This window comes from Cinclus cinclus, chromosome Z, assembly GCF_963662255.1.
Source record: "Cinclus cinclus chromosome Z, bCinCin1.1, whole genome shotgun sequence".
Taxonomy (NCBI): Eukaryota; Metazoa; Chordata; class Aves; order Passeriformes; family Cinclidae; genus Cinclus; species Cinclus cinclus.
Window position 1 is genome coordinate 952,307 of NC_085084.1, and position 27,851 is coordinate 980,157.

General features: G+C 39.8%; 1 protein-coding gene across 26 annotated transcripts in view; it reads right to left on the minus strand.

Annotated features, from left to right (window-relative positions):
* SSBP2 (single stranded DNA binding protein 2) overlaps nt 1-27,851 on the minus strand; it is a 125,556-nt gene that overhangs the window by 24,492 nt on the left and 73,213 nt on the right. For 19 of the 26 annotated variants that reach the window (XM_062513796.1, XM_062513789.1, XM_062513805.1 and 16 more), the window contains one exon: nt 9,583-9,672. The exons of the other annotated variants lie outside the window; for them this stretch is intronic. In XM_062513796.1, coding sequence (XP_062369780.1) covers nt 9,583-9,672 — 90 coding nt within the window. The remainder of the gene's footprint in view (nt 1-9,582; nt 9,673-27,851) is intronic. 26 annotated transcript variants of the gene reach the window in all.

Genomic DNA, 27,851 nt, shown 5'->3' on the forward strand with positions numbered 1-27,851 from the left:
GCAAACAAAAAACAAAATACCCAAAAAACCAAATCAAAGGACATATAAAAGATCAAACCCAATTAGAAAAACAACCCACACAGACAAAACCAAGCCTCCTCCAAAAGCCCTCAAAACTAAAACTGAAAAACAAGACCAAAACAAACAAGCAGCCACAAAAAACTGAGAAAAATCCCAGCCTCAAAACATATCGCAACCAAACAACCAATTAAAAATAAAAAACAACCAAAACCAAAAAAATTAATAAAACAAAATAACAGGCAAACAAGCCAGATCTAAGCCACTGCTGTGATAAAGATGCCACCAACATCTGTTGACAGCAATACACTGCAGTTCGTACCCACAGGTATGAATTTCACTAATTTGGCATCACAAAATGTATACTGAAAGCTGCCATCCTGCAGCTGAGAGCAAAGGAAGAAGAATCTTCAAGTAAACTGGGTGAAAAAGAAGCCAGAAAGAAAAAACCTTTTGTGTAGCCACTGCAGAATATTTGCATTTACCTTAAGAGTGACGGTTATTAAAAAAAAAAAGCAAAAAAAAAAAACCAACAAAAGCCCAGAAACATAAAAGGAGGAAAGTATTAGAATACTAGAATAATAGAGATGACACAAAATAAAATCAAGAAGTGAAATGTTAAATTTAATAAGCTTCCCACTCTTACAGCAACATTTCGTGTTGAATTGTTGAAAGTACTTTAAAGAATGGCAAGTTCAGGGACTTCAACGATGGTGCCAGAAGCTGAAGCACTTTTTTGTTTTCTCCCTGCTCAAGAATAATCATCTGTGTATGGGAGAGCAAAGGGTATCTCATAACCTGTGTGATTAATGCAGGTCTGAGAGATGTGTGTGCTGTGCAACATCAAAATCTTGTAAAATACTGATTTTCTTAGTTCTCAACACAACAGAAAATAAGTTTTTCAGTGGGAAAGTCTTTGAAAGATCAATCCTGGAGGACAACGGCCTCAGTGCCCACATTTTGGTGCTAGAAAATGTGATTTTACAGAAAGCATCCACCAGGAAGCTGGTGTCATAAAGGCACAGAGGCTGGGATGTTTCTCTGCCAGTCATGCAGCTCTTACTCTCTTTTTCAGCTTTTCAGGAGACTCTAGAATATGATGTGGGTTAGTTTTCACTTCCACCTATTTGAGATGAAATAAGGAATTCAGAAGGTGGTGTTCTGCTAAGCATGACATACTTCCATAAATCTATTGTTTCTTTAACTTTACTTTCCTTCCAAAAGTTGGGAGTTTAACTTACTTCCTTCCAGATACAGGTTTCTTGCACTGATATTTTTTTTCCTGTTTTCCTCATACCCTTACATTTATCAATCACATTTTGTCTCACATAAATTTGCAAAATTTACTAGTAATCCTGATTACTTCAATTCCTATTGAGACTTAATTCACTGTAAATATATTGACCACAAATTAAAAATCACATGGTGAGAGACACTGCTTCACACTTGGTGTGGAGAAGGACCAAAATGGCAATAATTGATTTTTATAACTCAGCCACCTACAGCACAAACATAAACACCACTTATCCTAGCAGCTGAAAATGGAACCACAGACCTTATTTGTACACACTACAAGTGATCTTAAATTAATTGTGCTGCTACTTGAAGTGCAAGTGCTGGAAAACAGTTCAAGCTACAAGAGACAAAGTCAGATTTCTTCTGGTAATTCTGAAAATGACTCAATCTTTCTATCTATCCACTTAAAAGCTCTAAACAATCACAAGTGAAACAAACCAAAAATCTTTGTTCCCCTCTCTGTTTAAAAATCAGTTGCCAAGCCACACATTCTGTAAAATACAATTTATCTTCACCTTTTCTGTTTTCAAACTACTCTGGGCTAAAAGGTTTGGCATCACTTACTGTTATGATTACTGGTATTAGTGTTAGTATCCAAATGATAAAAAATAAGACTGCTGGCCATTTTCCTATAGGGGTAAATAATATTTTAATAAATCTCTTTAGGACTCCTGTGTTTTAGGAAATGCTCTAGAGGTGTTTTACACCTACATCTCCCATTCCCAACCAAAGGGGGTTTGCCCTCCTAGCAGGACCATGGGGAACCATTAAATATGTGTGAACTGAATTTATCCAAGTTACCCTGCAATTCATTTTTCACTTCATTGTTTTTCGTTTTTCAGTTTCTTCTGTGATTTCTTTTTTGGTGGCATCTCCCTCAGCAGTGACAAATCACCCAAATTTCAGGACACTCTTCATTAACACATTTTAGTTTTAACCAAGACTAAACTTGAAATGATTTTTTTGCTGAAGTATTTCAGAGACAAAATTTGGGTTGTACACTGCAAGTGTGGCAGTCTACCAGTGCAAACCAAACCAGCTGATTTTATCTATGTTATTTTACCCAAAAATGTGTTATTCTAAGCACTGAGAGAGGATTTCTCTCTACATTGGCCTCTCCTAATGACCAAACCCATTCCCATGAGCAAGCTCTTCTCTGTAATTCAGAAGAAGATCCCTAAAAATTAATTCCTGTATTTATGGTTTTCTAAGAGCAGACTGACAACGTATAAATAGTAACAGTAAGATGTCTGATTTAATTCAGAATACAGAGCAGAAATAATTTTTTTCCCCTAAATTGAAGAGCTCCTTCCACATCCAGAACTGCAAGTTACAGCAATACCAGCTTTCAGAATAAATTCAATGTTTTATCCCTGGTCAAGGAACACATTATGGAAGGACACTGCAACACCTTGTTTGGTAAATAGAAAATATATATACCTTGTTTGGTATAGAAAAGTAAAAAACCTATTCTGTGCTTAAAACACAGAAAGAAAGAAACAAACAAAAACAACCAGAAAAGCCCCAAACAAAACCTTTGGTCCCCAGCTAAACATTTGTCTGAGATAATGAAAGCTATGTCTGGTTTTAGATGGTCTGTAGGAATTGCACTGTTATTAAATCTGTGTCACTTTGTGGGGAGCATCATTATCTAAAGCTCAAGATTCCTTAATTGGGAGAGAAAGTTGCTAAGTTCTACGCATGATACTTAAAGGAATTTTTGAAAGAAATTCACATTTTATAAGAAGTATTACTTGTATTAATTTTAAACCAGGTAAATCGTTTTTATTTACTTTTATTAAATGCAAATAGCAGGAAAAACAGAGTATTTCAAACACAATGAGCCAAAACATCTAATATGTATCACCTTAAAAACTCTCAGAAATAAAAAAAATCCCTGCACTATTAGAATTTAGACATCATCCAGACAGATCACTGAAAGCATTTTCCCCAGACTGATAAAACAGATTATGATACATGGCTGATTCTTTGGAACAGCTGATTAACTCCTCAAGATGGGCAGTTTTAATTTGTTCCAAAAGTTATGAGCAAAAAAAGCATTGCCACAACTGCAGGGTGAGATTATTGAGGCCAGCAGATCCTGGATAACTTTACTTTTAAGGAGCCAAATTTATTGCTGGTATTTAAGGAAAGGAACCCAAACAAGAAAAAAACACAAACTACTTATAGATCTTTCTAGATGATAATACTCTCTCACATAGTGCAACAAGTCAAAATAATTTTAACAAATGGAATATTTTAAAATGCAGTGTGATACTGCTGAGGACAAAAATGCACATATGCCAGTTCTGCCAAGAATTATATGATATATAATTTCATGAATTTGAGTATTCCCAGACTGCTCTGCTGGGGTGGGTGCATTGACAAACCATGGAGATTCCAAAAATATAATACAGTTCTTCCTACCAACACGAGTTATATAAACTCAGAGGGGGAAAAGATCCCCTTTAAAATTTTATTGTCAAAGTTTCTCAAGGCTATTGATGTTCACAAGCTGCATGTGCAGCTCTGGTGATGCTTCATTCTTCCATCACCATGTTTTCACAATCCGGGATAGTTCTCAGGCTTCTGGCACTTCCCTGGATCTGTCCTGCTCAGATCCTTTTAACTTTTCAATTGCCCCACTTGCTGCACTGGAATTGAGGCTGGGTGTGAACACGTGCCAAATCCAGATAATTCTGCTGTTCTGATAGAGTTTGTGACTACCTCAGTGTTACAGGAAAGATGGGGAGCACGGGAGGAGGATCAGCACAGGGGGTGGGTGATGGATCCTGGTGATGAGATGCGGCTGCTGGGAGAGGGGAGATAAAACAGGGAGAAACTCTGGAAAACTATAGGAGACTGTGTGAGCACTGAGGGGAGAGATGAGAGAGTTCAAAGGGGTTTAAAAAGAAACAAAATGTTCCAAGACTGACAGAAATACAGGTGCTGGTTCTGCACAGACCAGGCAGACCACAGCACATCCTCTGGCTCCAGCTGTGCCATTCCACAGCTGGAATTGGGGATTTCTCATTCCCTGCACAAATTATAATCCCCAGTAACAATTCACAATCCCCAGTAATAAATCCCCAATTACAATTCACCCCAAAATGCCTTTAAAGAGGTGCTGGGGGATTCCTCCCTCCTCGTCTTCCTTCCCTCAAATGCTTTAACCAAATGCTGCATTTATTGTGTCTGGAATATAAACTATATTGTGTCTGGAATATAAAATATAAATATTTTTTAACAATGTGTCATACCATGATTTTACTTTAAATCTGGTCAATATTAACTGTGAACTGAAATAGTGCATCACAGAAATATTTTACAGCCTTACACTGCACCTTACAAATCCATTTTCTTTTCATGTGTAAGTAGTTCACCATTTCTGCTTCAAAATGCAGGAGATGCATGTTACTAATTTTCAATTTGTTGACTTTGCTTATTCTCACTTAACTAAGTAGTAAACTTTAACTTACATTTATTTACACACAGTGGATATATATTTGTTATATATTAATATATAACCAATATAAAGATTCTTATATTCATATTTATTTTTATTTTCCTGCCTAGCATTACTATTAGAGATAAATATTTATACAGGCAGAAAAATGAGGTTCTTTTTGCTCATGTGCCTTACTGTAATAATGCTCTCCTGAAGCATTAGGTCAACTCTACTATGGCAAACAAGGCTAAAAATAATACTTGAGAATAATGCTGCCACTAGATGGCAAGGCAGGCTCGCATTACTTTGCAGGGCTGGGTTTGGGTTGGTTCCCCCCCCCCCCCCCCCCCTTTATATAAGAGGAATATGTAACATTTGTATTTCAAACATGGTGTCGACACTTCTCTCCCATGCCATTCCAAGTTTATCTGGTGATCTGAAGTTGGTGAACGAAGCCAACCACTTGAAAAGCCCTTTAGAAAACACAGGCACCAAGGAAATAATGTTTAGTGGTAAATTGAAGAGATTTTAACAAATGTGCTGAAAAAAGTAACGTGCTTAAAAGAAAGGGCGCTTCACTTATGTGTGAAAAGGTACAGACAAGTGTTAGAATTTGACTTTTAACAGAATTACCAAATTAAACTAGTGAACTGTCAGCTGTAAACCAACCTGGTACCCCCACAGCTCCCAGCAGGGTCTCTCAGGTGAGTGCCTCTAAAGCCAGCCACGCTCCTCACACAGCCAAACCTTTGGACAGCCACGGAACAGAGTGGCTGAGGACAGCTGGGGTTTAATTAAACACACATTTAAATGTTCCTCCTAATTGCAGTGCAAGAGGAGCAGCCAGCTTCAGACTCTGGGCAGTGCTGGTGTCAGTAACTTGGAGAACCATGGCTGGGGTTGGAACAAAAGGGGCTTTAAGGTCCCTTCCAAACCATTCTATGCTGCTCTGTTTTGAACTCTGCATTTAGGAGTGCTAACACTGTAAATTTAAGTAAAAGGCAAATAAAAACCTGTGAAATCAATAGTTTACATTCTGTTTAAGAACTCCAAACAACATAATGAACACACACTCCAATACTTCCCTCTGCTCATTTGCTAACACCAAGATTGTCCACAAGGATCAGGTAAATTGTCTGCAAATACATAAATGTAACACCTCTCAAATTGTTTAGTTGCATTAAAACATCAGTTAAGAGAGGAATGGAAATGGTCCTCAGTACCTGAAGAGCAGCAGTTGCACCTGCAAGACTGGTTGTGGAAACCTGAAATTCCCTGTAAATGAGTTTGTAAGAGCCTTGTAAAGCTGTGGCTGCTGACACTATACACATGCACTAACATTAGACCCAAAGGTAATTATTTATTATGATCTTACTCAGTCTTTCAGTGGTTCAGTTACTATGTCAGGGTCAGACACCAGGGATAAAGAGCAGGACATGCTGATATCCATGACTGGCCAGATGAAGAAACTAACAAATGCTATGGATTAAAAATGCCTAAAAATGACACAGAAAATGTCCCAAATTACTTTATTTTATTATCACAGTAGCTAAGTGCCTTCCTCACACCTTAGCTCCATGTCCAGCATGTTACAGATGGGAAAACTGGAAAAAGGATGAGGGGTATTTCCAGACTCAGGCTGGGGCTGGTTGGGCATTTCAAAAATGTATAAATAAAATCAACTCACCTCTATGCACTCTAGTATGGTTTCATGGTTTCTGTTGCCCAAAGCAGCTGTTTGGGTTATACTATTTGGAGTTAAAGAGTTCTGTATGGCTGAACTGTCGTGCCCCACACGTTCAAGTGTTGCTGCTAATGAACCCAGAGCAGGTTCAGTTTCTGCTTCACATTGAGTTATCTCCAAAGTCCCACTGCTGCTCAGACTGAGAGATTATGAGGACAAAAAGAATGTGTCTGTGAAATTAAAGCTACATTCAAACACAAACACACCAGTGGAGAAAACTGAGGCACGTCCTAACTCCACATAAACATTGACTTTTCAAATTTCACTTTTGACACTGCAAACAAATTGTCTTAAAAACCAAAAATCCCACAAACAAAACACCCAAACCTAATTTATTTGATGACCACAGCTGTGAACAACTCCACCAGCTTCACTGCACTGTGCTATTTTTCTGGACAGTCAGCACTGCAGTGACCATCATCCCTCACCTGAACTTCAGTATTAAAGTACAACTGCAGAGACAGACAAGACAAATTCGGCTGCTGGTTTCAGAACCTCTACCTGTGTAGACCACGCATGAAATGCCAAACCTAATGCTAATTAGGTTTGCTAATTAACATCAATGCTAATGATCTACCTGCATGAGCAAACCTCATTTTACAAAGAGCAGAGTTTTACCACATACTGAGAAACAACTCTGCTGTATTTTTGTACCTCCACATGTTATTTTCTAAAAATATTACATTATTTTCTAAAAATAAAATATATTTATTTTCTTCTATAAAAAATAAACGTCTCAAAATCATGTTAGAGGTCAGAAGTGCCAACCAAAAGAGAAGCCTGTTAGTGTTTCCTCATTCCCAGCACATTTCCTCCCCTGGACTGTGACATTCCCCTGCTCTGATAAGAACCCACTGCAGCAGCAATGACCCCACTTTGCTCATGTCTTTGTGAGTGCTCAGTGCCCACTCAAAACACACTAAGAGGGGAGAAATTATTTTAAATCATCTGTGACCCCTGAGTTCTGCAAGCAGAGCTGGCAGGTGCTGGCTGTCAGCAGCTCCAGCTCAGCCCAACCCAAACAACTCCTGAAAGCAACAACAGGCGCCCTCATCATTCAGGGTGACCTTCCAGATAAATTTCGGGATAAAGGAATTAAAACGTTGCGAGGCCTTTGTGGAGCAAAGTCTCAGTGCACTAAATATAGACACGGGCATCTCTCTCCTGCTCTGCCCATGTGCTCTGACTCTGGATAACAAACTGCTTGCTGCCATAATCCAGGAGTGAGGGACAGGTCTCAGCTCCAAACTGCTGGGTGGGGAAAAATGAGGGCTGCCAGCTCCCAGACCAAGACAGAAGAAACTGTTTTCTGTGGTTTGTTTTACTTTGGGATCACAGGAATTGCAGGAGGGGATGCAGAAACAGCCTGTCCAGGTAAAGATCTACCAGAAACAGCAGCACCCAAGAGGGAAGGAGGAGGATTTCACCATGAGTTTCCCTTTCTTGCCTGTGATTTCAGCTGCATTTCACAGCAGCAGATGATGCCCCTCCAGTTTTTCAAGTTTCACACATGCAGGCTCTGTCTGCCACGGTGTTTTCTTGTCCTGGGGCGAGCTGACCTTGGTGAGGCTGAGCTGTGATGAAGGTTTCAGAGTCTGGCACCAAGTGCTGCCTGACAACACCCACTGCAGCAGCAGGGCTGTCTGCACTCACAGCCTCACACACCACTGGGGTGCAGCCCTCTGGATTTTGGCTTAGCTCCCCTTTGCTGGGATTGCTCCCAAACACATCAACACAGCCACTACCACACCTGATTTCCAAACTTTCATGTATTCTTAAGCACACAGCTACAGCAAGGATTAATAACATCTTGAAAAATGTTCCTTTTCACTCTCAGGCCTCGCAAAAAGAGCAGGATGATGCTGGGGCTTCAAGTCACACTCAAGCCACATACTGGCTTACAATGAGATTTTACCCACAGTCAATTTTCAATCTGGTTGTCTTTCTTACATCTTCAAAGATCTGGAGTGGCTAGAAGTCTATTCACGCTTCTAAAAACAAAACTCCCACATCCTCCTCCTGCAAAACCTTTAAAATAGTTACTCTCTCCTCTGTACTTCACACACTTGTCCTGTCTGTGCACCTTCCCCATCCTAGTAGTCATCATAGACATAGTCATCATAGACAATAACAAAAAAGTTAATTCCACTCACATCACAACTGAAGTGGGAGGCTAAAGTAAAAAAAAAAAAAGGATTTATATAATCTAAAAATTACGACAAAACTCATGTGCAAAAGAGCCTACCTAACCAGTTGTTCAATGCACCAAAAGCAGAAATAAATTAATTAATGAGTTCTGTCACCTCCCAAGAATTTTGTGACTGGCAGCAGCCAGATATTTTCTAATTCACTTCCAAGTGTCTTTTATGTATTACAAATCAAGCCTCCACTTGCCAGTGTGGAGGAAAACAACTGAATTTTGGTGAGGAGGAGATGTAAACCCAGGCTGAGAGCAGTGCAGCCTTGGGTCACAAACACCAAATGCACTAAAATGTCATTTCTTCCACCATCACATCCTGTGCTGGTTCTGCCCAAACAGCTAAATGGGTGTTTAGCTCCACATAGGGAAAAACCAAACAGAAGCAGCACATGGTCTAAATCCCTGACTTAACTTTTTTAAGCACTGAGGTTGAGATCTTCAAGGTGCAGAGTGATGCTCAGTGGGACATTCTGCATTGCCTAGGCTGAATTCCCACAAAAACTAAAGAATCTGGCCCATGGCCTTAGCACAGAGCTGAACATAACCAACAATGTTCTGACTTTAAAATTTCCATGGAATGTTATGTGTATTATCAGAAGAAAATATTTTAACACTGCACCCAAGCACTTTCTATCTGTGCTAAACAACTGGCACCATTTCTTGTTCTGTGCAGTACTATTTCATAAATTAAATATTCGTCAGTCAGGTCCCTTTCTTCCCACCTGTCCACTTCTGTTTTACAATAAACTCTCAAATATTGCACCACACAGTGAGACATAGTTCAGAACAGGACCTTTTCTACAGACTTGCAAACAGTATTACAGAGGATTTTCTGTCCTAAAATTCCTGTAATCATATTTTTTTTTTTCTGAATACCTGAAAAAACCCCGGTGGTACTGGACCTACTGGCATGCCATCTCCTGGGGGAATGTTTCCTAGCACTGGGCTGGGAGCTGCTGCAGCACTCTGAAAAGAACAAAGGGAGAATAAACCTTTGTCATTGCATGGTAGGCATTAAACCCCCCCCCAAAAAAATCCCCAAACCTGACCAAAGTGCAGAAAGTATGTCATTATGCCATTGTTTCATCTGAAGGTAAATTAAAATTGTTGAGCCTTTTGTCTATACAAGTACCATGATTTGTTGAAACAACAAATGTATGCTGAGGGGAAGGGTGCCAGACATTGCACATGCCAATTAGACAAATCCTGACTAAATTTTAAAAATGTTGTATCTGAGTGTCTCCACATGCACCAGTGTGAATGTAACTTCCATACTTCTTGTCCTATGAACAGTCTCACACATGCACAAGGATATACACAGAGCATTAAGAAAGTAATTTATGCATTTTAACAGCAATTTCTAAGCACTTTAAAGATAATTTAAGCAGCCTGTAATATTTTTCCAGAACAACAACAAGCTTCAAAACAGGGCTTTGTTATAAACAGTACAAGAAGGGATGCTCATGATTCTGCTGGTAATGCTCAAGATTTTACCAACCCCAAAAATAACCACCATGACAAATTAGAAGAATTCAGGTTACGTTTTTGGAAGGGAAAAGAAAAAAGGGATTTCTAAGGAGTGAATCAGAGGATGAAATTAGTTACCTTTGCAAATCCTTCAGCTGGAATAAGCGAGTAAAGAATATTGCTCCTGGCAATATACACGCAGGAGATTGTCACAGAAAAGAGAAGCCAAACTGCTTCTGTTGTCATGTGTTGGAACCTCAATTACTTTTAATTTCTAGCATTCTTCCTTCCTGCAATGTGTTCCTGTAGAGCATGAGGCTGAATCACCTATAAATGCTCAAATTCTTGTGTGGAAGTACTGGAGCACACAGAATGCTCCCAGAGCCACTGGCAGGTTACTAATGACCTGCCAAAGCCTGCTCTGCAAAGCACACAGATATTAAATTATCACTCTATTTATTGTGCACTCGCACTCGATAGCCTAAAGATGCAGATCTGGAAATTGCATTTCCAGGTGTTTGGCACAATACCTAGGAAAGGAAAGAATAATGCTGGAAAGATCTGAAAACTGGCACAAAAGGAGGGATGACCTTATTCAAGCAAGCAGAAAGGAAACACTCAGTTAATCACCGCAGATTTCTTCAACGGCTTAAGCTGTGTTTTAGAATTAAAGTTCTGAACAACTAGCAGTAACATATTTAGCATCCAAGCTCAATGTTCTTTGGAAAAGCCTGGAATGTATCACTGAAATATAAAGTCTGTAAAAGGTGCTGGCTTTCAAAACAAGTGCAAGGCTTTGATTCACAAAAAAAAAAAATAAATCCTCTAATAAAGGGTATTATTTATGCAAGGAGCAGTGCTAAAATACTGTAGAATTGCAGCTGACAGGGAAAGCCAGCCAGGTGAGCTGGATGCAGCAAACACTTTGGAATCATAACCACAAATTGTGCAGGGAGAGGCCACCACGAAGCAGCCAGAGCAGCCTGGGAAGCTGTGGCCAAAAAAGGTGGTGCTCTGCCAGCCACTGTCACTCATGTCAAATAATTATTTTTGTATGATCTCTGTTTTCAAAGGAAAAAGGGAGTAAAAGCTGTTGGTTTGTTGTTGTTTGGGATTTTTTAAGGAAATATGAGCTCTTTAAGCATCAGTGTGCAATAAAGCCATGGCAGGCACTGTCTGAGTGGAGCACGTGGGATGCACTTCTGCAGGTACGGGTTTTCTGGAAGAAGGATGACAACAGCAGCACCACAGATGGAGAAAATCGATGACGTTAAAAGCCTGAGCATCTCCAAATGCTCCAAAGAGCCTGAGCTGCAGTGGCTGACCAAGGAGGAGCAGAACATTAAAGGGGCACTGATGGGCTTCACTGCAGCACCATCATCCCCCTCACTGGCCCTGGGATGTGTCCCATGTCCCCTGCCAGGTCCTTGGGGTCACAGGGCAGGGAACAGCCCCTTGGGATGAAGAGTTCCCACAGGGATACAGCACCCTGCTGCTGACACTTCATGCTCGTTCCCGCTTTGAAAATTATTAAAAATAAATAAATAAATAAATAAATAAATAAACAACCCAGCAAATTTAATTTAAAAACCCAGCAATTTTAATTTTAAAATAGAGGGGAAGATAATGACTATTCCAAAATGGAGAGAGAAAAGGATTACAGCTGTAACTGGTAACCATTTGCTGTCCTAAAAAGGCTTTGTAAGAAATATACCTAAAAATCACATTTTCACAGTTATCTTGTAGGGGTGGGACTTTTCCCCCTATTCCTGCATCTCCCCTGGCCCTGGTAGCAGTGGAGCCCAGCCCCGTTCCCTGGTGAATCATCACTGGATGTGCTGGTTTGATTTTTAGGGGATGGCCAGTGTGTGAGGCTCGATGACCCTCCCAGGTCACAAACACCTGTGCAGACCCCCCTGCCCTGTGCCAGGACACTGACAGCTGCAGGGCCATTCCAAAAGGAATTCTGCAAGGATTCTGCAGTTACACACTCTCAGGTGTCACAGAAACCTCCATTTCTACCCTTCATTATTCAGTGCACTGGGTTTGTTGTTTTGGTTTTTTTTCCTGTTTTTGTGTTTGTTTGGCATTTTCTTCCCTGATGGGCAATGAAGTCCCAAAGCCAGAAATAAAGTATTTTCAGTGTTTTTTGGTATATTACATTTTCTAGCTTATGCTAAATAATGAATCTTTTAAGAACTTCTACCAGGTAGATCAATAAACAAACCTGCAACTGCTGCATGGAAATATTCTTGTTTATTCCATCCTGATGAATTATTCATTCTTTTTCCACAGTCCCATAGCAAACCATGGCCTCCGTTTGCATGCCTTACAAGATGTTCATCATTTATAGTTCCATCAGTTTGACATTTTAAATATTTGCAAATTGCTTTCCCTGCTTTTCATAAAAAGATGAAATCGGAAAATTTAGATGGTATAAACTCTTTGTAAAGTAGCTTACCTCCTTAAAAATGGAAATCTGTATTTGCTTTTGTAACTAAAATAATGAATTTATACTAATGAATTTATACTAATTTACAATTATTAATTAAAACTGTGTACTTCAGTGAAATTTATTATGGTCATTCCCTCTCTGCCCAAGCTACCCTTGGCAGTGCAAAAATAGATTATTATAGTAACTAATAAAATTGGCTATGGTTTAGGATGGCTTTTACAATAAAGAAATTATAAAGTAAATAAAATGCAAAGTAAAATCATTTAGCTATTCCACTAGTATAGTATCTGAAGTATAAAAATCCACAGATAAATCTGCAATGCTCATTTTTTGAGGCCATCCCAAGAAGTGGCTGATGAGGGAAGCTTACAAAGACTTTAATTTGAACCCAAGGAATGCTACAAAGAAATCACTTCTTCACTTTATACAAATCCTCACCCGGCTCTTTCTTTCACCTAGACATTCAATTTCAGGTTATTTTGCTTACAGTAAGACTTCCTTATTTTCATCCAAAGTAAGCAGTTTACCACATGTTAGTACATTTGTCCACTCAAGGGAGATTTTAAGAAGTCTCACTGATGGCAGATGATGTAATCTACTGGATGGTGGAGGGGAGGAGTTGGACCCCACAAATAAAAGTGCTGGGCACCCAACTCCCTCATCACCTCACCCTTCTCCCTAAATCTACTCTTATCACTCAGCAATATAATATTTTGTATATTCATACCAGCAACCAAAGCACGCTGTCTCCAGACAAAGATATTCTGCCACGGATGGTACAGACACAGAGTCAGCTGAACCAGAGCAGAAAGGATCAACATCTCAGGGTACTTTTATACACACTGGTATTGGGTTAATCAAACAAATTGAGCAGTGAATGTGGAATGTGAAGGAAGGACAATGCAGGGAAACCACAGCCATGTTTGAAATGCTGGTGAGAGCAGCACAATCAGAAGGAAAATAAAAAAAAAAAAGTAAAAAATTTAGGCTGCTTCCTTTATTTTTTTCCTTCTTAAAACTTTTTTTTTTTTTTTAATTATTTTCTCTCTTTCTCCTTTTCTTTTCTGGGTACAGGGATAAATATCCAGTACATTAACTCAGGAAATTACGTGAGGTAAGGAAGTTAAATGTAGGGGGTTTTTTTGTTTTGTTGTGTTTTGTTTGTTTGTTTGTTTGTTTGTTTGTTTTTCCCCTGGAAACCAAATGATGGATGATTACTATTTCCAGTCATATTTACCAAATGTTTAATTTCTGGTCATTGATAGCTTTGAAGTGGCAGACATACTGCAGCCACTGCCATAAAAAAAATACCAAATTTCCTTTTGTAAACACTTCAACTTGTAACGTACCAAGTGTTTCTAAGACATCAGCTGGTTCCTCTAACAGACCTTCCCTACTTGCACCCATCACAAATTAAAGAAGTATTAAAGGAACTACACTGATTAACCACTAGCAACCTCCTGGATTTCTCCAAGATGGAACATAAGACTACTCATCACTCTGAACTACAATAAATACAATTTTAAAAACTCCCAGCACTTTAAATAAGTGTCTGTGCCTTTTACAAAGCCTTTGAACACTTGGCTGTACATCAAGAAGCCAAAACCCCCAGACTGAGCAGCCTTGATTTACTCAACACAGACTGGAAGGTCATGCTCAAAAAAGGTGGGTTCATCACACTGAAAGAGGCAGGTAATTTGAAAGATCTGGATCATGAGACCTAATTAAATCCTGGCATAGCTCCACTGATATATATTTGTCTAAACTGCTTAATTTCTGTTGTGTAACAGGAAGGCATTCACATGACAGCACAAGTCTGAGAAGTGCAATTGTGGAAGGTCATTCCTTACAACTTCCCAGTTTTCCTCTGACCCCAGCTCCCTATGGTATTCATCTAGTATTTTATTTCTCTTCATTCCATCTTATTTATGGGTAACACAAAGAACAATAAAAATAATGACCGCCATCAATGCAGACGAAAAAAAATCATATCTAATCATTTTCTTGGAAAACACAAAAAGCAGCAGACATGGACAGTTAGGGATGAGCAGACCTGTGGATGATGGTGGTGATGATGAGGATGATGATGATTGTGGTGCCCTCTGAGACTTCACCCATCCTTCCTCCCCAATAAATAATTCTACCCCCAAACCCACCTCACTCCAGCAAAAGCTTCCCCATATCTGAAGTGGGATCAGAGTTTGGATCCCAGTGCCCAGTCTGGGGATTTCATCCTGCTTAGCTGAGACAGAGAAATTGCATTACAGTGCTGAAAACTGGCTACTGGGTTGGAATATAAATTAATTTTGAGAAAAGCTTTGTTATCAGTGAATAAAAGGGCCTCAAATTCCTGTAAAGAGACAGCATTTCCATCCCATCTCTCAGCTGCTGCCTCTTGGATTATTTAGAACTTAACTTCCAGACAAGATTTTCTCAAAATTATGATTATAGAGAAAAGTTATTTAAAAGAGACCTTCATTATTGTCCAGAAGTTAATAAAATAAGAACTATGAATAGGTATCAATGGACTGTTAAGTGACAAAAAGGTGCAAGAGCGATTTGTGTTGTAGATATGTAAATAAACCAATGCTATTCTTTTGACTATCTGCCCATTCTTTTGAGTTATTTTTTTTTCCAAAACAGGCCTGTACTGAAAAGCAGATTACCCATCTTACCCCAGTTAGAGAATCACAGAACCACAGACTGAGCCAGATTGGGAAAGACCTTTGAGCTCAAGTCCAACCTCCTCATCAACTACACCAAAGCTCTGAGTGCCACATCCAGTCTGTTTTCAAATCCCTGCAGGGATGGTGACTCCTCCACCTCCCTGTGCACCCATCCCAGTGCCCAGCCACTCTTTCTGGGAAGTTCTTTGTGAGGATCAGAACTGATACTGCCAACACTGCTTTCAGCCAATTTTCTGTGAAGGTGAGGGTGCCCATTTGAGGTGAATCCCCAGCCAGGTGAGGGTCCACCCCAGGACCCTCCTGAGCTGCAGCAGCACCGCCAGCCTCAGCAGGAAGCACCACGCTGCCGACAACAAAAGGCACTTGAGGACACAGAACGCTGCTGCTGTTGAAGCCTGGAGCCGAGTTGCAGCGATATTTCAACAAAATGACTTCTTTTCCAGAAGTGACACTTACACCCCTCCTCCAGACTCCCCGGAGACCAAGGCAGCTCAGCTCGGCAGCCGCAGGATCCTCCGCACGTTCCACGCGCGGCTCTCCTCCCTCTTCCCTTTGGATCATGGCAAGGGACACTGCAGAGCACGGCTTTGACCCCTGCCTGCCCCAGGAACATCCTCACGCAGGGAACGGCTCAGCCCCCACGCCTTCTGCCTCCAGCTGGATTTCTGAATTCTGGATATTCCCTGTGCTCCAGGCACTCCACGATGCGCAAAGGGGGCTGGTTGCTGATCATCCTTTCCTCCTTCTTCCCCAACAAACTCTTCCATTTTTTTTTTTCCATGCTCTACAGATAATTCATGGTTGGTACAATTGTGCTAATTGGACTAGTATGACAAGACTATCTCATACCCTGACTTCCCCTAGCAATTAAGTGGTTGGCACAGTGTCTTTTAATCATTTAATTAATCTAATTGTTAAACCCACTTTATTTTCCCAAGATTTTAAGACTGCCAGAGTATTGTATCCCAGTTCTCATGGACCAGCACTCCACACGAGTCGAGTGCTTTTCCATTTTAGGAATATAGTGATTATTAAGATGAAAGTTTTTCTGTATCTCTCTGTCCTTTCCAAGTTATGAAACAAATGAACAAATATGCTGTGAGCTGAAAGACTAAAATTTGATTATGAAATGCAAAGTAGTCTGGTTTGGGGTTATCCTCAGGTCGCCTGGGAGTGATTCAGCAATGCTGGAAATATATGCACAACTTCAGAAAAGAAAATACAGCAAAAACCCTTCAGTAATTCCCTCACAATTCAAAATCGATTTTTGTCTCCATATGTAGCTGACTGGAAAAGTCATATGCACAAAGAGCTAAATTTTACTTCAGAAGGATGTGAACTGCAGAATTTACTTCATGAAGAAAATGTGTTTCTGCTTCTCCAGAGCCTGAAAAATTGTTCACTTGGATGTTCTTGTCTGGACTTTCATGTCATGAAATTCCTCTTTAATAACCATTTAAAATACCAACTAAGATACCAACCATGGATACATCTCTGCTTTCCAAGTCTGTGCTCTGTAAGCTATTCCTCTGTCCTAAAATGTGAAAACATGTGACTTCACAACACTGTAATTCTGATAGCCCATCTTCATAGACAAAACTTATTGAAGCGTCCATTTGGGGGTTTTATTTGAACTCCACTACCAATGGAATACACATAACACAATACACACTTTAGAGTCCCTAGGCTGAATTTCACTGCTTTAAAACCAGTGGTACTTCTTGTGTGTGCAGATGTTGATGAATAAATACTTAATTCCCTAACAAGTACGTGTTCACTTGAAGAAAAAAGGATGAATTTAAAACTCATAGAAAGCTAGCCTCTAACGTATCTCATTTTTCTCACGTTGCCTGAATATCTATATTTAGATAAATGTAACTTGTTGAGCAGAGAGTTAACACCTCAAAGTGCTAAACCAGAATTAGGCACTGTGCTTATGGAGACCTCACATTTTCCTGCTGGTAATTATTTGCTATAAAGGAGTTACAGGGAGTAGTCAGTCAGCAACAGAAGCCCCCCAGCCTGCCCCAGGGAGTACCAGAATTCAAGGAATTATCCATCCATCCATCCATCCATCCATCCATCCATCCATCCATCCATCATCCATCCATCCATCCATCCATCCATCCATCCATCCATCCACCCATCATCCATCCATCATCCATCCATCCATCCATCCATCCATCATCCATCCATCCATCCATCCATCCATCATCCATCCATCCATCATCCATCCATCATCCATCCATCCATCCATCCATCCATCCATCCATCCATCCATCCACCCATCATCCATCCATCATACGTCCATCCATCCATCCATCATCCATCCATCCACCCATCCATCCACCCATCCATCCATCCATCATCCATCCATCCATCCATCCATCCATCCATCCATCCATCCATCCATCATCCATCCATCCGTCCATCCATCCATCCATCATACGTCCATCCATCCATCCATCCATCCATCCATCCATCCATCCATCCATCCATCCTCCACAGACATCAGAGGCAGAGCAAGGCTCAGTCCTCCAAGGACCTTTTTTTTGGATGTCCTTCTTAAAGAAAACAAACTAAAAATCAAACAAACAAGCCTTAATTCCCTTTCTTTGGGAATTTAATCCAAGAAAATCAAGCCTGTGAGTGCCCAGCACGCACCCCAGGGCTGGTGAGGGTTGGGACAAGGAGAAACAGCCCTGCCAGGAAAAACTCTGTCTCCAAACATGACCAAACTCTCTGGTCCCCAAGTCGCACAGCAGAGCAGCTGAACCTGTCTCAGGTGTCTCCTCCTCAGGGAACCAATTATTTTACTCCCCCTGGTGTGAAAATCCATAGCAGTGATAATAAGAGCTGGAATCTTTCAGGGATAACTACCTCCTACAGCTCTTAAGCACACATTTAAAATCCTAATCTCCTGCTTATTTTATTATTATTTGAATTTTTAGGTGGTGCCCACACAGACATTGAAGGGATGGTGATCCATCCACCATGCTATTCCACCTGGCTGCTCCATGGACTATTGGGTCACCCACACAGAAAGCAGCAACATGACAGTGTATTTTTAAATACATTATGTTATACAAGGAACAAGATTCAAAATTCAGCTGATGCAAGAATCATTGCTGAAACTTCTGCTTCACCATGAAATTCCTCATTGCACTTCATTAAAAAAAAAAAAGGAAAAAAAGATCAGCTAAACCCAGGAATATGGTATGAAAAGTTGCCTTCATAAGCAGTTTTATACATGCACAGATTGCATATAGAAACAGACTGGGCTTAAATGAGAATTATGTGTATATGTATCCTCACTAAAAATTCACATTTTGCAGTGAAGGGACCGTTATAAAGTAACGGTTTATATAAATAAATCAGGTCACATTACACTGATCCAAAACAAAAGCAAGCCTGTTTTCCCAAGGTCCCTGACTGAGTGCAGACGTGTCAGGGTCACCTTCACCTCAGCACTGTGTCCAAGATGGCCTGAAACACCAGAGATAAACGGGAGCACTTAGTGGCTGCAATAATCCATATTTCACTGTGTATATAAGACTGGCTTCCTCCTCAGCCAACACAGAGAGGCTTACACAAGGAAAAGTGCAGGCAGATCCAGTTTAGCTCTGTTATTTAAAAAAAATTATCTACAGGAGAGCTGTAGTCACCAATGTGCCACCTGAACAGCCCCTGGCCCACAGTGTCCTCAGAATTAAGTTTAAGCTCAGGTTAAAACACAGCAGAATGGGAACTATGTAATATACAGGCTGGAAACAAGAGAAAATGAGAATTGAAGTCAATTTGAAGCATTCTCCCCTTACTAAACTACAACAGAGGCATTTTCCAGGAGGAGGAAAATGTGGCTTTTATTTGGATTGCTCTAAACGGCAGCTAAGGCAGAGAACTCTGAAGCTCCCCAGTTCCACCATTTCCTCTTATTCACTTACAGTTCTAAGCCTTTCAATACCTCAAAACAACTCCAGCCTTTTCACTCTCTGGGGACTGCAGCCCATCACACAAAAATAAGCAGCTTTCTGCAGGCAGAAGGTCCCAGGAGAGGGATAATCATGCTTCCTACAAAAGCTGACAAAACTTAAGTGTCAGGTAACAGTAGATAATTGTAGTTCTTCATTTAACTGCTTCATCTACCCTAATAGCCTGCACAGAGCAAGTGCTGATGAAAGGGACTGAGATTCCTCGATGGTGAAGTTTCTTTCCTGCAATTACCTTAGAGCTGCTCACCTGTATACCTGACATCCCTTGTGCCTCCAGCTTCACAAGAAATGAACAGAAAACACTTTTGGCTCTTCCTGCAAGTACCACTCCATGGAAGGGACTTTCCAGGATCTGTTTTTCAGAAATCACCCTTTTTTTCTTGCTCCTTGTGATTACCATTTGCATGGATATTTTACTGATCAAGATCATGCACATCAGAGGTTGCTCTTACTTTCTGTGCACTCAACCTGGTACCTCTTCAAAATGTCTGGGCGATTTCAATCCTACCCTGGTCTGATTCATCTGCTGCATAATCAAAATGTTACCACTCCAGCCTGAAAATCCAAGAAAAAGGTGCCAAGTTTGAAGGACAATCAGGGGGTTATTTTTTCCCTTAATGGCCCCAGTTTGGTGTTATTCCTGTATGAACCTGTGTTTGCAGCACACTCACTGAAATTGTCCACATAGCAAAATTCACATTTAGCACTACTACTTCAGATGGGTGGAAGTCTAGCCAGAGCAGACTGCATGAAACAGCTTGTAATTTTCAGACTGAAAACCACCCTAAAACACAATGTGTGAAAAGGTGACAAATATCTGAGTTTAAATACATACAATATGAAGCTTGGAAAGAATTTTTTTACTTCTCAGGCTAAAGTAACACTAACACAAACTGTTATCAGCCATAAGAATTAACGTGCACAGGCTTTTTTTTCAATTACTTTTAAAATCCTTCTTTATGCCCAGGACAATATGTGCATTTTTAGCATGACAATGACAAAGCTGAACTTGATAAAGCATTGTTAAAAAATAAAAACAACGACCAAACAGTGTCTTATTACTTTTCTCAGTGTAATTGTTAAATCCTCATCCCCAATAACCCTCAACTCTACCAGTGCCCATTCCTGTGATGTTCCTAATGCACTCGAGTTTTGAGTGTATTGTCTATTTTGGAGAAGAAAACAAGGTTTTAAAATAAAATTAAAAAAGAGTTTTTGCTGCAATACAGTGCCAAGACAGAATTACAGAAGGCAAGGAAAGGCTGCTCAGTGTTTTCAAATTTAAGTTGTGACACAGTTGGGATGTGAAGAGTAAAGGTGTGTGGTACCTGCATGGAGACTCAGGGCACTCCCAGAACCCCAAACCTAGCCAGGCTGACCCAACAGGTCCCACCAACACCTGGAGATGGGGGAATGCTTTTGGGGTGACCTTCGGAGGTCTTGGGAGGATGGGGAAGAGAAATGCAAATGCTCCCATTAGTGCAGTTCTGAGTCACCTCCATCCCCACAATTAAAGGGCAGAAAGTTCAAAATCTGACTGCAAAGGCTGTCTTAAAACTGCCCACGGGTCTCAGAATCGTTGTAAGAAGCATTTCACTCCAGAGATGGGAACAGGCAACCCTCCCCCCATGCACTTTTTAGGCTGTTGCTTTTGGCTGAGGCTGCTGCTACAACAGGAAATAAAAATTATATTACTCAGGAAGGAAGCTAATGAGTTTCCCCTCCCCCCAACGCCATTAGACACTTCCTGAATAAAGGAGAAGCACATTAATATAAAGAACGGCCCTACGTGAGCAGCCAGGGGCTGAGCAGCTCTGGGACTAAAGATGAATCCCAGCTCTGGAGGGACCAGGAATACCAGGTCAGCTGCCCTGAGGCACCACCTCACTGCCTGTGCCTCGTCCATCCTGTGCTCAAACCACCCAAAATCACCACGGTTTCATCACTTCCTCTGGGACAACGTGCAGGAGGTTAAATAGATCCTTGTAAGGAGCGTTTTCCATGTGCTTACCCTGCTCATTTTGCTTTATTGTTCTGAGTTTAAGAGGTTGTTTCATAAAAATCCCAAATCTGGGCTTTTATTGTTCAGTTTGTCTTGGGAGTTCTTTAGGCTGAGGGATTTCCCAATCTGGGAAATTAAAAAAAAAATGACAAAAAATAAACAAAATACCCAACGCCAGATTTATGGAAGCTTAGTGACTCTGCTGTGTTATTAACATTTAGCACTATTTTAAAGATGCAGTAGTTTTTTCAGTGATCAGAATGCAAATATTTTTGTGTCAATATTAAGACTTGTGTCAAAATCAAGTTTTCCAAGTAATTCATATGTATTAGGTTCTTTGGACTGTAGTTATCTCAATTCTTGGCATGTTGTTTGGTATTGCTTTTTTTTTAAACCAACTTACAGTAAGTAATTTAAGGGACATCTCTGCAAAAATATAAGTGAGGACCATCGTAACTTAAAAAAAAACAAAAAACAGAGGAGTGATGTTTTGCACCTGCTTTCAATTTCCACAGGAGAAAACCTTCCCAGCAAAGGAGCACCAACCAAACACACAAAATAAGTGAAATTAGAGCAATTCAGCTCAAAATGGGCTTTTTGACCACCCCAGCACGACCAACAGTGATAGCTGCAGCACTTGGAAAATCTACTTTTTTGCTTTGGCTTATTCTGTTCTCACTCCCTTTTCTTTACAGTCCAACAAATTCCTCTTTTTCTTGCTTTCTTTAGGCTCCTCCCAATTCCTTGATCCACCAGTCCTTTTTACCTCTTCTGATTTTCTTTAGTTGGTAAGACTTAATGGGAGCCTGGAAAAACAAACCATATTTTTGAATTTAACTCTCACTGGCTAAAACAAATGGTGAATAAAAGTGTCCCTCCTGGTACCCTGTCTCTGCCACAGGCACAGTCCTCATCTAAAAAGATAAAATTAACCAGAGCAGAGCAATTTCCTTGCCACAGTTTCTCCAGCTTCTTTACTCTGTAACATTTTCGGTATCTATACTATGGCTCAGAATTATTTTATATGCCAATCAGAGAATTTTAATTTCAGACAAGTCCTAAAGGTGTAGAAAACAAAACAAAAGCATAACTGACATAATTTTACCTTTACACATCCTCTTCCTAGTGTTACAATACATCTGTCATTTTATTGTGCTTATATGATAAAATAGATATGATTTCATTTAAAAAAGAATTATTTCATAATCACACGGAGACATTTCAGAGTGTGTCTAACACTGGATGTTCACTTTCCACCAGGAGCTGAGACACTCAGATTTTTGTGTTTCAAGGAAACCAAGATGTATCAAGAAACCACCATGACAGGGGGTGTGTGGAACCTCAGGATTTAATTACAGGATCCTGTTTTTTAAAGAGAAACCACACAAAACTGTGTTTGGAAGCAATAGGAATGTGTGATTTAACCCGTGTGGATTAAATTCCTGTGCTCCTTGCTGAGGACAAAACACCATGTTAGGGATGCTCATGTGAAACAACTAAAGGGGCGGGGAAGAAAATAACCCAAATTATTTCTTTTTAATTTGTTTATCCATTTAAGAAGCACAGCTATTATTTCCAGCCAGAACTAGCAGCCTTTGGCCACGGTTCTGAATGTACCTACAGAGTGTTGTGAACAACAAAACAAGTTTAAATTATTGAAGAGGAATTGTCCAGGAAGCAGGAGGATGAGCTGGGCAGAGGCCAGCACCACCAGCCAGGTTTTGTCATGGGAACCCTACCTAAGCTGGAGACCTGCACAACACAACTCTTGGACAAAAACAACACATCACTCCCAGCCAAATACAAAGTACACATGTGCACAAAACCTTCCATGTCTCTTCCTCCCCATAACTAAATGTTAGTGAAGGGTTAAATTTCAGCTCACAGAAAAGCAGGATAACCCTGCAAGGAATTAATGCTAAATGAAACAAAAATTCCCCCTAAAAATAAGAGACTGGGGAGTTTTGGGGTTTTTTTGGCCACGTTCAGAATGTTACATACTCTAAACTGGAGCACAAATCTACCTGTTTGAGAGTGATTTTTTTTTTATTTTTTCACACTCCTCACCGAGCCTGTCATTAATCACCTGCCAAACATTCAACAGTTCCCAGCTTCTCTTCTCTTCTGCACAGCCCCTCTGCATCTGTGCCTCCTGATACCAGCACATTGTCCTGAGAACAGCCCAAACTAAACTCACAGAACGTTTACCCACAGTATTTCTTATCAGTTGCAGCTAAGCAAGAACAAAATCTAACACAACCCCCCAAACTGTTACCCTACTGCTCAACAACCAGCTTTTCCTTCATTTAGAAGGCAATGAACATTACCTTTAGAAATGAAGGTACTAAACTATTCAATTTCTCTGCTTTGGTATGAATTTTTGTTTTGTTTTGTTTTGTTTTTTTTTCTGGTAACACGTTGCAAACACTGCAAAAGGGACTAAAGATCACCCCGAGATAAAAAAGGGTTTTTAAGTAGCATAGCAATTTTTAAATTTTGCCATTTCCCTGGACACAGCCCTTTATCTGCAGGTGATGTTCTGAGGCTGCCAGCCCCAGCCCAAAAAACAAACTCTGCATCCCTAGATACAGATGAAATGTAAGTATGCTAAAAGGTGAGGACAAAGACAGCAAGAAAACTTTATTCTAGGGGATTTTCCCCTCCTGGAAAGAAAGGACTTCCAAATAATGAAGCAGAAGTTACTCTCACACCTTATATTACCATTCATATCACACACCCTGTTGTGCTTTTTGTTCACATAACTGCTCCAGTAGCTTTAAAAAAAGAAAAAAAATCTGAACTACTTCATTTCCATTTGTAATTCAAGACAGCTTTTCATTTTTGGCCTATCATACTGACAATGTCACTTAATATCCATATGAAGAGGAAGTTTCCTTTCACCTGGAGTTCCCCAAAGTGCTGGGCACAGAAATCTGTTTATCTTGATGGTATTCAACGTCTTTGAAATTAAGATACGAATATTCAAAGAATGCCTCCCACACCAAGCCTAAAGATAGAAATTTTCATTCCCATTGTATATTCTGAACTCCAGAGATGGCAGTTTCAGGGTTTGGAATTTCTGAGTGCACTGTTTTTGCTTCAGAAGAGGGAAAACACTGAACAGTGATTTCATCAGAGCTCAGAAAATATTTTAACCCTTATTTTAAATGAGATTCAATTTGTCCTCATACTTTTCCTCAGGAAGAGACCCACCTGCTCTGCACCACTTTGACTCCTTTATAAGGCATAAGCACAACATTTATATAGCACTAAATCACCATTTCAGAGCCACACAATACAGAAAAAACCTTCTGAACTGAATTTCCAGAAGTAAAATATCTCAGTTCTGACAAACTGAGTCAAGCTGTGCTTCACTGCTGCAGTTAAGATTTTAATTAATACCACTGAAACTGTAATTTTCACATTTACAGCTAATACAGGCATTGCACAGGGTAGTTTTGAAGCTAAATCCAATACTTTGAGGCATTGGTACTTAATGGTAACAACTTATTCAGCTTCATAGCAATGGCTATCCAAAATTTAAATAATTAAATAAATAAGGAAGGGGGGAAAACTATCATCAAAGTAAAACTAAAGCCTCTCCTGATACATATTTTCAAAAAGACAAAGTTAAGCTTCCCTGAAAAGTCACCTTATCATTTAATGGTTCCTAACAGTTTCCAACAATCTTGCACATCCATTACATATTTAAATAAATAACAGTTTCTTTGGTGTAGTAATAACAATGAGGAGTATCTTAATAGAAATCAGCAGTCTGTACTTGGGGGGTGGACAACAAAAAAAGTCTCCAGACCAAGCAGGATATAACTTCTCTGGGGACTCAGGAGACCTTGTGTGTAAACTGTCAACTCCTTCCTCTTCCCTCAGCAGCAGGAAAGGAAACATTAAGGGTGGGACATCACTTGCTTCTCTTACAAAGAAATTCCAGGGATCACAGATACCACATAACAAATACCTGTATCATGAACGTGAAATGATTAATTTTATTCACCAGGCAGAAAAACAAAAGCTCTGTAATTACAGTATTGCTAGCTAACACTGGAGGAAGAGAGGTGGTGTAAATATAAAATAACTACAGCTGGACTCTTTTTACTGCCTGGTAGCAAAGAGGGAAATAAAACCTGGGATAAAGTTATTTTTAAGAAATGGAGCCAGTTGAATTGTTAAAACCTTCCCAGAATTTAAGGGAAGAGAGTGCACTTACAGCCATCTACAGTGCTTGCATCTGTCCCAGCTAAATCCTACTTAATGAGATTTATGTCAATTTCATTCAAAATTAAGTTATGTTGGAAGAAGAACTTCTTACTCCAAAATTATTTAATTTATGACTTACAAGCAGGTACTGAGGTCAGACAAAACTGAGGTCAGGGAACATCTGATCATTTTTACTGCAGTGAGTGACTGAAATGAAGAGTTTTGAGGGATGATTGTAGAAAGGTCCAAGCAACACCATGACATTGTCTTATGAGAAACTCTTGGTTTGTCTCCTGGTGCAACCTTTTCCTTTATTTTTCACAGCTGTTAACCAGCCTGACAGACCCTCAGGGGTCCCAGCAGCAGCTCCTGCCCAGGGTGGTTTCAAACCATTTGAGATTCCCTCTCGCAATGGGGTCTCGAGAAGAGCTTTAAAGAACTCATTTGTTCCAAACATTTGCCTAAAATGTTGGTGGGAGGAATGAAAGGGCAGTGGCACAAGCCTTAGCACCATGAAAAGCCCCTCCAGTTGGACCCCTGACCCCCTGGCTGTGCCCAGGTGGGAGCACTGACAGCCCTGAGGAGCTCTCTGCAAAATCAGAGATCACACAAGGGTCTTGGTCAGCACTGAAAGATGCTACATTTCCCACTGGGACATCTCCAGATTCCTTTTTTTTTTTTGGTTCCAGATACTTGGGAGTAGCCTCATTTGAGGGGATTAAAGGATAAACTTCAAGCATTATGATGGAAAGACAGAAAGACAAGTCAGGGTTTTACCCACACTTGGCTCTGGCTGATCACCACAACCAGAAGAAGGTACCACTTCTCTTCTTCTGGGAGAAGCAGGTGGAGTCACATTTAATTTTTACCGCTGCCACAATAAAACAGCTTTTTGTGGTGCCCAAATATAATTATCTGTATTTCAGTCTGTGCATTGTGCATTAATTCATCTCAGTTAGCAAGATCTTGTATTACTTTTGCTCAATATTAAATTTACAACAAACACACTTTAAAAGGAATTAAGCGCTGTACATGACTCCTGCTAGTTTCAAAAGGTATTTTCAATTAAACATATTGTAACACCTTAAAAAAAAAGGAAAAAAAGGTAAATTCTACATGAATAGCTGTCACCTGATGCAGAAGAGTAAAAGAGTGGCCAGTGTTAGTAAGATAAACAGTCCTTAAAGAGCTTCCTTGGGTAATGGGCACAATCCAAGGAGAGTTTTGAAAAGAGATGGTTTTCTACCGCACTTGAAACAGAAATATACCAAATTGATATATTTGTTGGCCTCACAAAGACATTTCAGGGCTGGTCATGCAGCTCACAAGTCTGTGAAGCTAAGCTCAAAATCAAAGTGAGGTTCTTTGTTTGATAAAGAACATTCTTCACATTGCTTCCTAAAGATTCTCTTATTTCAATGTTTCTTTTCCAAAGGAATCCACTGAAACTTGACTCACTTCAAACTTTGAGGATACCAAGATGACCAGGGCTCAAAACTTAAATAATTGAATACTAAACAATCAATTTTTAAGAAGAATCCTACTGAGTTAAGCTCCAATTCAATGGTATGATGTGAAGATATGAAGTTTATATAGGCTTGAAAAGAACATGAAATAATAAATTCTTCTCCAATTCCAAAAAGAGGAAGGAAAAAAGAGCTCCTTGGAAATGTAAAATGCAAAAGAATGTATAAACACACCCATGATTATTAAATTATCAATCTTGCCTTTTCTTCATAATTAAACCTAATACACTCTTTGAAGACATGTTTAAGTCTTTAACTGAACAGGTATGAACTTGAAGTTATAACAAGAAAGTCCTAAAAACAAAATTATAAAATATTAGATTATTTTAAAAAATAAGATTTTAATTATCACCTACTACAGGAATTTTTCAGAGGCTGCAGAACTATTTGAGAGCACATGGATCCCTGCTGAATAACTGAAGACTCTGAAGTCAGTCTCATCTGATGCTAAAATATTATCACATTCTGCCAAGGTGCTGTGCTAATGGCTGTATGGAAGAAGTACAAAAATCAATGAAAATCTATTAAATCTAAAATGTGCTCTTTTTTTTTTATCTGAAGAAACAATATTAAAAGCATGTCTGCAATTCACATCTTCCATGATCAGATTAAAAAAAGAAACTGAAATCTTACAACCCGTGGCAACATCTGAAGAGCCTTCACAACGAGAGGGGATACTCCCCAAAAAAATTAAGTGTACACAAGAAAAATTGCAGTGACAGTGTGCAGATTCATAGGTGGTGAAAACCTTCTGCAGCTGTAGCAATTATGGATTTGTAACAAAACTAAAGCAGGTGGAAG